At 40.7% G+C, this 15613-nt stretch overlaps 1 protein-coding gene across 1 annotated transcript in view; it reads right to left on the bottom strand.

Annotated features, from left to right (window-relative positions):
* Positions 1-15613, bottom strand: part of LOC116978788 (glutamate receptor ionotropic, delta-2-like) — a gene marked incomplete at its 5' end in the record, with an annotated part of 428679 nt that overhangs the window by 36210 nt on the left and 376856 nt on the right. Inside the window, one exon of the mRNA XM_033030081.1 lies at positions 2313-2479. Coding sequence (XP_032885972.1) covers positions 2313-2479 — 167 coding nt within the window. The remainder of the gene's footprint in view (positions 1-2312; positions 2480-15613) is intronic.

Raw genomic sequence — 15613 nt, 5'->3', positions numbered from 1 at the left:
CTTCATGTACTTTCAAACTGCTCTGGAAATAAAACCTAATTGCACAATTGATGATTAGACCCTTATTTTTAATAATCTTTAAATGCATAATGACATTTGTGAAATTATCTGCATTTAAAAAAAAATATTTTCCATGCATCTTCTGTAAGTACTATTGAAACTAATACGACACTTGAGTATTTATATGACATATTAATCTTGGTTAAAAATTCAGAGAGCAGAATTGCCCGGCGTAAATCCAGTTGCTACATTTGAGCAAAATTCCTGACACTCACTATCTATGAAGACCGTTATTTTTCTTACTTGTAGTGCAGCAGACAGAAAATGATTAAATAATGAAAGGCTAAATAAATTCTAGGAAATTGATATCAAAAGACATTACCCCATTTTGGTCTATCTTGCCCAATCTGGTGCTTTTATTTCTATTGAGCCATAAGTTCACATCAATTTGATGTCCTTTCCTTGCATCATCATAGTTTTCTTTACCAAATACCATGAATTGATATTACAGTATTTTGTTCAATAACCCCTGTTATAAAAATCCATGTACAAATAAACATTTTAAATTCCCTTCAGTACGTCTATTGATAAACCTTAGCCCTTACAACTGATACCAAATTGCAGGCACAGTCGCACAATATTTCAATATCTATTCTTACAAATTCCTTCACAAATTTTAACTATCGTCCTCAATTTTAATGAGAAAAACAGTTTCTGATTTTTCTCCATAGCTGAAATTCCATTCTCACTATATTTCTACTGAATGTCCCCTGCACTACAACAGGACTTAATGTTTTTTTTATATAGTGGGGTGCCGAGAAACATAAATTGTTCAAAATGTAGCCCGAACTATGTCTGACGGAAATAAGTTAATAGTTCCATGGTTTTATATTCAGTGACATATCTACAACATTCAGAATATTGTCCAGGTTTTTCAGAGTCTTTTCTCCCTATATCCCAACAATATTTTATAGGGAAGTGAAGTTGTTATCTATTTCCTACCCTAAATGAGTTGGTAAGTCATATTGCAAGAAGAGAAGAGCATGCTGGTTTCCAGGTTAACGTCTATTGAGGGATAGAACAGATGAAGGAAATCAAAATAGAAACCAATCTAATTCATTTATCCCTCCATCTTTTCAAGTGCTCTTGACTTGTATATTTCTGGGAAGTCCATTCAGTCCTTCAGGGTTTAATTATGTAAGATTCAACAAAATTGCACTGGGCATAGAAAATAATATAGTTTAGTTCTGCCAAAGTATACAAAATGCTGGAGGAATTCAGCAGGACATGTAGCATCTTTGGAGAGAAGGAATGGGTGATGTTTTGGATCAAGACCCTTCTTCAGACTGCCAATCTGAAGAAGGGTTACAACCCCAAACGTCACCCATTCCTTCTATCCAGAGAAGATGCCTGTCCCATTGAGTTTCTCCAGCATTCTGTGTCTATTTCAGTGTAAACAAGGTTCTGCAGTTCCTTCGTCTACATAGTTTAGTTTCTCCATTTAATACAACTGGTTCAGTAAACATAAATTTAATGTGTTTTTTACTATGCCCAACATCACTAGATTTACTGGGAAACTGTGGAAGTTCGCATACTCCATGAGGACTCTACCATTAGAGTGCAGATATCCCATCAGCAGCCATCAGCTGGGTAGAGCTTTGCAGCTTGTCCAGTTCCACATACTGACACAAAAATCTCAGATGGTCACTAAGCTCACGATTTAAAGCTTTCTTAATGGAAGATTCAAGTTAGATTGCCTCTAGGGTGATTTGCAATTTACGTCACCTGGCAGGTGAAACTGATGAAAAAAAATCTCCCCTTTGTGAATTTAACCAACCTGCTGTTTTAACTATCATATACCCATTTCCTCGCCAAACATATTAAAAAATTAAAGTAGAAGCAAGGAACTACAGATGCTGGTTTAATACACAAAAAGTCAGAAAGTGCTGGAGTAACTCCAGTTGGCATGCTGGAGAGGTGATGCTTCAGGTCAAGACCCTTTTTCAGACTGATTGTAGTGGGGGGAGGGGAGAGAAGAAAGCTGGAAGAGGGGAGAGGCAGGACAAAGTGTGGTAAGTAAAAAAATAACAGACAGCTCATGTTGCATAATACAGGCTGAATGCATAATATCCACTTTGAATTCTGAAAGCATCTTAACCAGGTAACATAATAAAATACAAATTTAATTTTAATTGAAAGACATCAATAAAATATAATAGCACATTACTGAGATGTAATTTAAGTACTTCTTTAACATCAGTGTGTATGCACAATATTCAAATTTAATGTGTTAAGCAACAGAAGCAACATACCTTTGTGAAAACATGTCCCTGTACGGGCTGCCATCCTGAAGAGCAATGCCATAACCTCGATCGACTTTCGAATTCTTAGTTGTGACAAAGGCACAGTCCGGTTCATTTTCTGCCACATATTCTAGAGCTGCAACATCCCAGATGAAGGCATAATTTCCAGACTTTACCTTTAAATAAGAAAGCGTGTTATCAAATGGATTGCACAATTAATAGTTCTATACTAGGCCTCTAGAAACCATACATGGTGTATTACCTGAAACAATCTTTATATAATACATGCAAAAGTTGGCCCTCCACTGTTTACTTTTTGGTTTAAATAATATTATGACTTTTTTTCAAAATATGTCGATGAAAAATGCATTAATTCATATAGAAAGAATTTACATTCTTGGCACAAGGCAAAATGTATCAAATGTTTAAGAAAGGTTGGCAAAAATGCTGGAGAAACTCAGCGGGTGAGGCAGCATCTATGCAGAGAAGGTATAGGTGACGTTTCGGATCAAGAGTATGGAGCAGCTGGGATTGTATACTCTGGAGTTTAGAAGGATGCGAAGGGATCTTATTGAAACATATAAGATTATTAAGGGTTTGGACACGCTAGAGGCAGGAAACATGTTCCCGATGTTGGGGGAGTCCAGAACCAGGGGCCACAGTTTAAGAATATGCGGTAAGCCATTTAGAACGGAGACGAGGAAACACATTTTCTCACAGAGAGTTGTGAGTCTGGAATTATCTACCTCAGGTGGAGGCCGGTTCTCTGGATATTTTCAAGAGAGAGCTAGATAGAGCTCTTAAAGATAGCGGAGTCAGGGGATATGCAGACAAGGCAGGGACGGAGTACTGATTGAGGATGATCAGCCATGATCATATTGAATGGCGGTGCTGGCTCGAAGGGCCGAATGGCCTACTCCTGCACCTATTGTCTATTGTCTATTGTCATAGATGCCTCACCCGCTGAGTTTCTCCAGCATTTTTGTCTACCTTCGATTTTTTCTAGCATCTGCAGTTCTTTCTTAAACAAATGTTTAAGGATATTGTTTCATTGCTCTATATGTTAACCTTTTATTTTATACATACTGTATGATTAATTCTGGCACATAGAGCTATGTTTTTAGTTCAATACAGTAATTGAATACTTTTCTTATAACCAAATGCAGGATATATTTACTTTTCTTCTAGTAATAAACAGTATTCACTAACTTCAGACTCAGTAATGAGATGATAATGCATTTGTTTAAGGTAAATGATCAGTTGTCAGACTCTAAAACACTATCTTATGAAAGTAATGGCAATTCTGTTAGTATCAACTACAGCAATAGCAGTACACCAGCATCTGTAGCTGTAAATAGCACGTCATATTTGCATTAGTGATTTTTTTTCAAAGGCAAACAGGATTATGTGCAATCATGAATACTAATTCCACATGATCTTGAATGCCATTGAAATTGCACATTAAAACCATTGTGAATTTCTGCAGCAAAAGCACATTCTATGATGAGCATTCTCGGAATGTGATAATAAACCAGGGGAAGCAGCAAAGGTTAACCTCACATTTGCTGACTTTCATCCAGCTAAAGTACTGCAATAATGGAAATTCTAACTGAATTATACATAAATTAAGTCATTAATTAGGTTATTTTTTTATTGTAAACTCATTTCTCACAGCTATTTTGATGACTCTTCAATCAGTCTGCAGGGGTAACCCTAAGCATTCTGTTTGCTGCTACTGCAATTCGTTATCCCGCCATCTCTGATTCATCAGAGTGTGTGGTTTCCTGTACAATCACAATGAGGTCCAGTACAAGTTTGCAGAACAACACCTCATTTTCACCTGGATTCAATGTAAAATTAAACAACCTCATGCATTAATTGTCCAACTGTGATATTTGCACAGCAAATATTTATTTTCTATTTCCTTTACTTTTTCTTTTATTCTCTCTATGCCTTCCTGTTCTGCATGTCACAACTCCTACATTATTTTATCTATGCCCTCACTGATTACTGCACCCCCTTCATTTGTTTTCACCTAATCCCCATGGTCACATGATTTTACCCTGTCAGAGCAATCTCCATCTCTACCACCATCCCTGAAGATTAACAAGAATGGGCAACTCTTGTTAATAGACTCAGTGGACTGTTTCTATGCATTACATACTTAATTGGGGATTTAACTTAATTATGGCAATCATTTTACTGATCTGTATGTAAAAGAAAATAATTTCACTGTTCCTTGGTACACATGAAATAAAGAGCAATCAGCATGGTTTTGCCCATGGCAAGTCATGCCTTGTAAACTTGATTGAGCTTTTTGAAGAAGTTTCAAAGGTGATTAATGAGGCTGGGGCAGTGTATTTTTGTCAACATGGACTTCAGTGAAGTATTTAACAAAGTCCCTCATGGTAGGTTAATCCAGAAGATTAAGATACATGGTGACTTCGTAGATTGGTTTCAGAACTGGCATACCCATTGAAGAGCGAGGGACATGGTGGAAAGGTATTATTCTGGAGGTCTGTGACCAGTGGTTTTCCACATGATATCTATCAGTGCTGGGACCACAGTTATTTGTGACATATATAGTTAGTAAGTTTGAAGATGATACAAAAATTGTTGGAATTACCGTACCACACTCATCATACGGACTGCTGATATCACACACACATACGTTACCATGTTACCATACGGTAGGCAGCCGGTCCGGACGGAGTCCCAGAACGGGTTCTCAGAGACAATGCTGTTGAGTTATGCCCATGTCCCACTTAGGAAACCTGAACGGAAACCTCTGGAGACTTTGCGCCCCACCCAAGGTTTCTGTGCGGTTCCCGGAGGTTGCAGGTAGTTGCCGGAGGTTGCAGGTAGTGGAAGCAGGTAGGGAGACTGACAAAAACCTCCGGGAACTTCCGGGAACCGCATGGAAACCTTGGGTGGGGCACAAAGTCTCAAGAGGTTTCCGTTAAGGTTTCCTAAGTGGGACGGGGCATTAACTGACGTATTTACAAAAAAATTCAACTAATCCCTGGCACAATGCATGGTCCCCACATGCCTAAAAACATCGGAAATAGTGCCAGTTCCGAAGCAGACAGCCATAACCTGCCTCACAGACTACAGGCCGGTTGCACTAACACCAATAATTATGAAGTGCTTGGAGAGATTGGTCCTTAAGCACATCAAGGCCCTCTCCCATCAACCCTGGATCCACACCAATATGCGTACAGAAAAACAGATCAATGGACGACGTCATTGCCACTGCCCCCCATACTGTACTCCTCCACCTAGAACATCGGGGAGCATACACACAACTGCTATTTGTGGATTACAGCTCTGCATTCAACACAACCGTGCGCAGTAGACTTGGCTCCAAGCTCTCCGACATAGGCTTCGAACACAACATCTGCCTATGGATTAAGGACTTCCTCACGGGCCGGCCACACTCAGTCAGTATGGGACCCTGCTACTCTCCCACACTGACACTCAGCACAGGAGCTCCACAAGGCTGTGTGCTGAGCCCCCTCCTCTACTCCCTCTATACCTACGATTGCATATCGACCCACAGCACAAACACCATCATAAAATTTGCAGAAGACACGACAGTGGCGTGGCTGATCACTGAGGGCGATGAGTGAGTTTACAGGGAGGAGGTACAGAGGTTAATAGACTGGTGCTCAGAGAACAACTTAGCACTCAATACAAAAAAAAAGAGCTCATCATTGACCAGGATGAAGCACGGTGACCATCCCCCACTGCACATAAACGGAGAAATAATAATAATAATAATAATAATAATAATAATAATAATAATAATAATAATAATAATAATAATAATAATAATAATAATAATAATAATAATAATAAACTTTATTTATAAAGCGCTTTAAACAACCGCAGTTGCCACAAAGTGCTGTACATGAGAACTCATGGACAAAAAGTTATTACAAACCATTAAAAACCGTAAAACGAAGGACTAAAAACAGTTAAAATTAAAAGACATTAAAAGCACTAAGAACAGGAGCAATGTCTCAGCCAGTGTCGAAAGCCAGAGAATAAAAATGTGTTTTTAGGGAGGATTTGAAGATGGACAGCGAGGGGGCCTGTCTGATATGCAACGGCAAGGTGTTCCAAAGTGGCGGAACAGCAACAGAAAAGGCTCTATCCCCTCTGAGCTTCCGCTTAGACCGTGGTACCTCAAGGAGCAGCTGATCAGCTGACCTGAGGCACCGGGCAGGAGCATATAGGTGGAGCAGCTCAGAGAGGTAAGGCGGGGCGAGCCCATTCAACGATTTGAAAACAAATAAAAGAATTTTAAAATGAACTCGAAAGCGCACTGGGAGCCAGTGAAGGGAGGCCAAAATTGGCGTAATGTGCTCCCTCTTTCGAGTTCCGGTCAAAAGGCGAGCGGCAGCATTTTGAACCAGCTGGAGACGAGCCAATGAAGCTCGTGCGACTCCAGAGTAGAGTGCGTTACAGTAATCCAGCCTAGATGTAATAAAGGCATGGATTACTGTTTCAAAATGCTGCCGCTCGAGGATGGGCTTCACCTTTGCCAGCTTCCTTAGGTGAAAGAAGCTGGACTTAACCACCGCGCCTATTTGTTTATCTAGTTTAAAATCACCGTCCATCCTAAAACCCAGGTTTAAAACTGTTGGCTTTACGGACAATGCCAGTGGACCCAAGTCAACAAAGGGAGGTTCACGGCAGCCATTGGGGCCAAACAAAATCACCTCTGTCTTTTTTTCATTAAGTCCCAGAAAGTTTAAGGCCATCCAGGACTTAATGTCCTCAAGACAAGACAGAAGTGATTTTAGAGAATAGTCGTCTTCTTTCCTGAGTGGCATATATACCTGGCTATCATCTGCGTAAAAGTGAAAGGAGATGCCATGCCTTCTTAAAATTGAGCCCAGAGGAAGTAGGTATAGAGAGAAGAGCAAGGGCCCTAAAATTGAGCCCTGTGGAACCCCATATGCCAAGGGAGTGGAGGAGGATTCAAAGCCAGCAAGGCTTACACGCATGGTTCTGTCTGCTAGATAGGACCTGAACCATCCCAGGGCACTGCCACAAATGCCCACTTGGTGCTGTAATCGGGAAATTAAAATTCCATGTTCCACTGTATCGAAGGCGGCAGATAGGTCCAGCAAGACAAGAACCACATAATTACCGGAGTCGTTTGCCAGGAGGATGTCGTTAAAAGCCCTTAGCAGAGCCGACTCTGTGCTATGCATAGCTTGGAATCCAGACTGGAAAACCTCCCAAATATTGTGCTCATCCAGGAAGAGTTTCAGCTGAGCATAAACTACTTTCTCCATGATTTTAGAGATAAATGGCAACTTGGAGATCGGCCTAAAATTGGCCAGAACAGTTTGATCCAGGCCAGGTTTCTTAAGTAGTGGTTGCACTACTGCATGTTTAAAATTTACGGGGACAACCCCAGAACACAAGCTACTGTTTATGATGGCGAGAACCGACTGCCCTATACTCGGGAAAACCTCTTTAAAAAGAAGAGGAGGGACAGCATCACAAGGGGAACCCGACGGCTTAATATGCCTAACCACATCCTCTAGGCCCGACAATGTCAGAGGCACAAACTTATCGAATGCCACCAGGCATGGGGCCGGAACAGAGGGGTCAGAGGCAGGAGCTAAGATGAGAGCCCTTATAGAAACAACCTTATTGATAAAGAAGTGCAGGAAGTCATTGCACAATTCGGACGATGCTTCCAGGCAGACAGGCTGTGGGGCATTTAAAACAGAATCAATGGTTTTGAATAACACACGTGGGTCGTGACGCGGACAGAGTCTCCAGTTTCAGGTTTAAGGCACAACCATGGCTTTACTTCCCAAGATCACTCAGGAAAGTCAACTTGGGAGGGGGGGGGGGGGGGGAGGAGGAGAGAGAGAGAGGCGTGCCGTGGCAGTGGTGAGTGAGTGAATTGCTGGCATGATCCCCGACCCCCTCCTTCTCAACACTCCTGCCCAAAGATATAACCATATAACAACCATATAACAATTACAGCACGGAAACAGGCCATCTCGGCCCTACAAGTCCGTGCCGAACAATTATTTTCCCTTAGTCCCACCTGCCTGCACTCATACCATAACCCTCCATTCCCTTCTCATCCATATGCCTATCCAATTTATTTTTAAATGATACCATTGAACCTGCCTCTACCACTTCCACTGGAAGCTCATTCCACACCGCTACCACTCTCTGAGTAAAGAAGTTCCCCCTCATGTTACCCCTAAACTTCTGTCCCTTAATTCTGAAGTCATGTCCTCTTGTTTGAATCTTCCCTATTCTCAAAGGGAAAAGCTTGTCCACATCAACTCTGTCTATCCCTCTCATCATTTTAAAGACCTCTATCAAGTCCCCCTTTAACCTTCTGCGCTCCAGAGAATAAAGACCTAACTTATTCAACCTTTCTCTGTAACTTAGTTGTTGAAACCAAGGGCAACATTCTAGTAAATCTCCTCTGTACTCTCTCTCTATTTTGTTGACATCCTTCCTATAATTGGGCGACCAAAATTGTACACCATACTCCAGATTTGGTCTCACCAATGCCTTGTACAATTTTAACATTACATCCCAGCTTCTATACTCAATGCTCTGATTTATAAAGGCTAGCATACCAAAAGCTTTCTTTACCACCCTATCTATATGAGATTCCACCTTCAAGGAACTATGCACGGTTATTCCCAGATCCCTCTGTTCAACTGTATTTTTCAATTCCCTACCATTTACCATGTACGTCCTATTTTGATTTGTCCTGCCAAGGTGTAGCACCTCACATTTATCAGCATTAAACTCCATCTGCCATCTTTCAGCCCATTCTTCCAAATGGCCTAAATCACTCTGTAGACTTTGAAAATCCTCTTCATTATCCACAACACCCCCTATCTTGGTATCATTTGCATACTTACTAATCCAATTTACCACACCTTTGTCCAGATCATTGATGTACATGACAAACAACAAAGGACCCAACACAGATCCCTGAGGCACCCCACTAGTCACCTGCCTCCAACCCGACAAACAGCCATCCACCATTGCCCTCTGGCGTATCCCATTCAGCCACTGTTGAATCCATCTTGCTACTCCTGCATTTATACCCAACAGTTGAACCTTCTTAACCAACCTTCCATGAGGAACCTTGTCAAAGGCCTTACTAAAGTCCATATAGACAACATCCACTGCTTTACCCTCGTCAATTTCCCTAGTAACCGCTTCAAAAAATTCAAGAAGATTAGTCAAACATGACCTTCCAGGCACAAATCCATGTTGACTGTTCCTAATCAGACCCTGTTTATCCAGATCCAGATCAAGATGCTCTAGTATCTTTGCTCCTGCTGACCCTGCAACTTCACCCGTGGCAGCCCAGCCAATTTTTGCAACCCAGGCCATGTTGACCTGGGCCAGGCTCCCCACATGCTGTGAAATAACTCTCCCTCCTCCCCCCCCCCCCCCCCCTGCAAGCGGCGCTGTCCTTTTACAGCTGCTTCCCACTTTACAGCCGTTTCCCTTCAGCTGCCAGCAATGAGAGATAGACTTGGCTATCCCTCAGTACAGCAACATCGTTCTTGATGTTACTATACTGAAGGATAGCCAAGTCTATATTTCTTGACTAACAACCTAACCTCCGGCTTCCAAGACGCAGGTAAATTTTTGTGCCTTTTTTTTGGGTAAAATATAGCGTCTTCATTGCCGGGAAATCCGGTACATTGGTCTCTGGCGTTATAGAGCAGAAACTCTACTACTGCGCCACTATGCTGCCCTGGAATGTGCTGCCAGGGATGGTCATGAAAACAGATGCAGTCGTGGTGTTTAAGAGGCTTTTAGAGATGCACATGGTGGAGGGATATGGATGGCGTGCAGGCAGAAGGGATTAAATTAAATTGGCATCATGCTAAGCACAGACATTGTGGGCTGAAGTGTCTGTTCTTGTGCTGATCTGTTTTATGTTATATATTCTTTTGTCTCCTTCACAGTTCTGTTGAAGGGCCTTCAACCTAAAACATTAACTCTGTTTCTCTTCATACAAACATAGGCAGCTTGCTGGGTATTTCCAGCACTTGCAGTCTTTTTATTTTCATCTATCACCATAGTTTGGAACGAACACAATTGCTTTGATTATTTTCCTAATTACAAATGCTTTTGTTGCAACAGCATCAAATTCTCTAATTTGAATTTTGTTACTTGACAGAAGATATTAATTTCCTAATGACACTCATCAATAGTTTCTTTCCCACTTCCGATATAATACACTTATTTTTCCATGCAAGTAAGCAAACCCTGTTCCAAAATGTTTAGTTCTATTGATTTAGTTGGAACCAATTTGTTCCTAATGTTTAATTATAATAAAAATGTCTGAATCGTTCACTTAGAACAAAATCATTCCTCTTGTACTAAATCCAAATCAATTGAAAACAAACATTCAGTCAACTTTTAATTTCCCAGATAATTTTTATACCAACAGTCTCCTTTTGAAATATGGCCTATTTTTATAGATAATTGTATAATATTGCTTATTTACAATATAAATCCCATAATTACAGTTGTTTTCCTGCCAGCTCATCAATCACTCCACAAGCATGGTTCTGAGTTATCATACAACTGATGCAAACTAAATAAAGAAGCTAACACAAGCGGAAATCTGCCAAACTGAATCATTTCTATTAGTTCACCGTGTCATGCACCATCTAACATGGAAACATGTCTGCTCCTAAATTAAGGAACTCCCTGCCAATAATATCGTGGACGTACCTTCAGAAGAAGGTCTGCAGTGGTTCAGTGGTTTACTCTAACCTTCTCAATGTCAGCTAGGAATGGGCAATACATATTTATCTTTATAACATTCAATTCCTCTTAATGAATTACATTTGTTTACTTTTATATTTCTGCCTTTCTTTGCTTTCTTTCATTCCCTGTATGTATTTCTGTTGTAGAGCAAAACAAAACGATTAATATCAAGAGTCACATGGGAGTGCAGATGCTAGTTTACAAAAAAATGACACAAAGTATTGGAGCAACTCAGTGGGTAAGGCAGCATTTCTGGAGAACAAGGAGAGATGACATTTCGGATCGGGACCAGAACGGTGGGTCAGTCTGCAGGGTCAGTCTGAAGAAGGGTCTCGACCCGAAACATCACCTATCCATGTTCTCCAGAGATGCTGTTTGACCTGCTGAGTTATCCAGTACTACGTGTCCTTTTATGATTTTTATCAATATTAGAAGCAAAATGGGACAGGATTGCCTGTAAAGTGGCTTCAATGTGGAATTCAGATCCTCGAGTTAATATTAATTGAGCTACAGAATAGCCACATGAAATATGTTTCACAGCAAATTTAACTGCGAAAGCGCCAGAGCCTTGAGTGGCAATGTTCAGATGGAATCTTAAAGCAGCAAACAATCGTTGGTCTGTATTTCAATGCATCTTTTTGGTGTGACTGCACAGGAAGAAGTACATGGGTATGCCTGTATTTTGTTGGATTCCATTGCAAGTTACAAGGTCATTGCACAGATGCTGAGCTGAATTTTTAAATCACCAGAAGTAATATGGATTTCAACTCATCTAAATTTGTATCAGGTCATGTGACATTTCGTTAACAAATCCTCAACAAATTGATGAGGATCAAAAAACCATTTGAAACAAACTTTGGCCGACTTTCTTAGTGCTCCTCAAGGTTGTCAAGACCCACAACTTCAGATGGTGACAGATAACATTCCCTGGCAATAATGCTCGTATTCCCAAAAAGGCATTCCCACAGTTGAAGCCCGAATCTTACTCATTTCCAAGCCATTTAACATGCTGTCAACCAGCAACCGGTGTTTATTCTGAACAGTCTATCTGCTCGGGACAGATCTAAGCGCTGTTTTATGTTGCATCCATAGGCTGCATCATTAATGGTTATTCATGGGCATTTGATTAATCAAATTGCTTGTTATCACTCCCTCCAGATATGTTAGCTGAATCATGTGATTCAAAGATGAACAGTAACAATCTAAATGAATTGTAGCACTATCAGATTTAAGGTCCAGCATAGCTTCTATAAATTTGTATATTTCTTTGGTATACTTCTAATGATCTTAAATCCATTAGCTTTTTAAAATCCCTTTAAATTTCATGTTCCACAATTCATTCAAGTAATCCATTCCAATTATTTAAACACTTTCAATGAATGAATCCTAAATTTCCCATTTCATCTATGGATCTTAATTTTCAAAAATGTTTAAAATGTATACCCAGATGGAAAACTTACTGGATTGTGCATGCCCTTTCGATGTTTACAGCATAATATGATAGAAGGCACAAAAGACTGCAGACGCTGGAATCTGTAGCAACACAAGGAGAGCAGCTGGAGAAACTCAGCAAGTTAGGCAGCATCGGTGGAGAGAAATGGACGGTTGACGTTTCATGTTGAGGCATGTCTAGATGAGGATTCTTGATCAGAAATTGACCCAGAACTGTCCATTTCCCTCTCCATAGATGCTGCCTGTTCAAGTACCAACAGCTGCTCTCCATTATATGATCGGTATCTCCTATCAAATGTAGGTGTTACAATGGGTGTTTGCCACCTAGTTCAACATATCAGTTATAACATAAGTATGATTGTTGTCTATTAGCAAGTTGACAATCGCTAAAATATCAGCTTTCCTAAAGCTTATGTACATACAACAGATACATACATAAAGTAGTTGATTGAGAGGGTGAACATTAGGAGGAGAAGCCATGCCAATTAATTTTGCATTTGCTGCCTTTATCAATAATAAGGAGTATCTTGTATTCCCTTCAGTGTCATCAGAGAAAACATTGAGATTTTTCTGCTTGCTAATGTCATGACCAAAATAATGGAAGAATAGTATATTTATATAATAATACATTTAGGGTGGTACAGTTGTTGCTGCCTTACAGCGCTAGAGACCCGGGTTCAATCCTGACTACTGGTGCTGTCTGTACAGAATTATACGCTCTCCCCTTGACCGCGTGGTATTCTCCGGGTGCTCTGCTTTCCTCCCACACTCAAAAGACATAGAGGTTTGTAGATTAATTGGCTTGGGTAAAGATTTTAAATTATCCCTAGTGTGTAGAATAGTGCTAGTATATGGAGATTGCTGGTTGGTATGGATTAGGTGGGCTGAAGGGCCTGTTTCCACACTGCATCTCAAAACTAAACTATACTTAAATCGCTTTCTTCAGTTTCTTACTTGTAGCATGCCTTACACTTTGTTACACACTTCTATTACTTATATTTTGCAAGAATTTGTCGATGTGTAATATCTGCTAAATGGTTGGGTGTTGTGGATAATGATTTATTTGTGAAAATCGACTTTTCATTTGTTTGTAATATTCCTTCATGTTGTTTTTAACATCTTGTATTTTATCTCCAAATGTTAAGATCAGATACGCTCAGAAAACTGTTAGAATTTTTGGAGGAACATCATGTCCAGTAATTTCAATGCACAGCAATGAAATGCGAGTCAGAAAGATAAGTAATGGGGGCATGAGGGAGGAGCTGGCCAAAGTTGACTGGAAAGATACACTAGCAGGGATGACAGTGGAACAAAAATGGCAGGTGTTTCTAGGAATAATACAGAAGGTGCAGGATCAGTTCATTCCTAGGATGAAGAAAGATTCCAAGGGGAGAAAGGGACGACCATGGCTGACAAGGGATGTCAGGGACAGTATAAAAATTAAAGTGAAGAAGTACAATATAGCAAAGATGAGCAGAAGCAAGAGGATTGGGTAATGTTTAACGAACAACAGAAGATAACTAAAAAGACAATACGGGGAGAAAAGATGAGGTACGAAGGTAAGCTAGCCAAGAATATAAAGCAGGATAGTAAAAAGCTTCTTTAGGTATGTGAAGAGGAAAAAATTAGTTAAGACCAAAGTTGGACCCTTGAAGACCAAAAAAGTTTAATTTATTATGGGGACCAAGGAAATGGCAGATAGTTGAACAGGTACTTTGGATCTGTCTTCACTGAGGACACAAACAATCTTCCTGATAGTAGTGGCCAGAGGATCTGGGGTGACAGAGGAATTGAAGGAAATCCACATTAGGCAGGAAATGGTGTTGGATAGACTGATGGGACTGAAGGCTGATAAATCCCCAGGGCCTGATGGTCTGCATCCCAGGGTACTTAAGGAAGTGGCTCCAGAAATCGTGGATGCATTGGTGATAATTTTCTAATGTTCTATAGACTCAGGATCAGTTCATGTGGATTGGAGGGTAGATAATGTTATCCCACTTTATAAGAAAGGCGGGAGAGAAAAAACAGGGAATTATAGACCAGGTAGCCTGACATCAGTGGTGGGGAAGATGCTGGAGTCAATTATAAAGGATGAGATAGTCTGACATTTGGATAGCAGTAACAGGATCGGTCTGAGTCAGCATAGATTTACGAAGGGGAAATCATGCTTGACTAATCTTCTGGAATTTTTTGAAGATATAACTAGGAAAATGGACAAGGGAGAGCCAGTGGTTGTAGTGTACCTGGACGTTCAGAAAGCATTTGATAAGGTCCCACAGGAGATTAGTGGGCAAAATTAGGGCACATGGTATTGGGGGTAGAGTGCTGACATGGATAGAGAAGTAGTTGGCAGATAGGAAACAAAGAGTAGGGATTAACGGGTCCCTTTCAGAATGGCAGGCAGTGACTAGTGGGGTACCGCAAGGCTCGGTGCTGGGATTGCAGCTATTTACAATATACATCAGTGATTTGGATGAGGGGATTCAAAGTAACATTAGCAAATTTGCAGATGACACAAAGCTGGGTGGCAGTGTGAACTGTGAGGAGGATGCTATGAGAATGCAGGGTGACTTGGACAGGTTGAGGGAGTGGGCAGATGCATGGCAGATGAGGTTTAATGCGGATAAATGTGAGGTTATCCACTTTGGTAGCAAAAACAGGAAGGCAGATTACTATCTAAATGGCGTCAAGTTGGGAAAAGGGGAAGTACATCGGGATCTGGGGGTCCTTGTACATCAGTCTATGAAAGTAAGCATGCAGGTACAGCAGGCAGTGAAGAAAGCGAATGGCATGTTGGCCTTAATAACAAGAGGAATCGAATATAATAATAATAATAATAATAATTTGTTTATAGGGACAGTGCATATTAATGAACATTTGCATGTAAATATGCGAGATTGTAGCCAATCAGTAGCTAATTTCCGTCTCTAGTCCCAGGCAAAGGTAGGTGAAGTGTCTTGCCCAAGGACACAACGACAGTACACACTCCAAGCAGGATTCGAACCGACCACCTTCAGGTTGCCAGCCGAACACTTAGCCCATTGTGCCATCTGTCGTCCGTAGGA

This window comes from Amblyraja radiata, chromosome 11 (assembly GCF_010909765.2).
Source record: "Amblyraja radiata isolate CabotCenter1 chromosome 11, sAmbRad1.1.pri, whole genome shotgun sequence".
Classification (NCBI taxonomy): domain Eukaryota; kingdom Metazoa; phylum Chordata; class Chondrichthyes; order Rajiformes; family Rajidae; genus Amblyraja; species Amblyraja radiata.
Note: the sequence above shows the minus strand (reverse complement) of the source record. Positions and strands in the feature narration are given on the sequence as shown.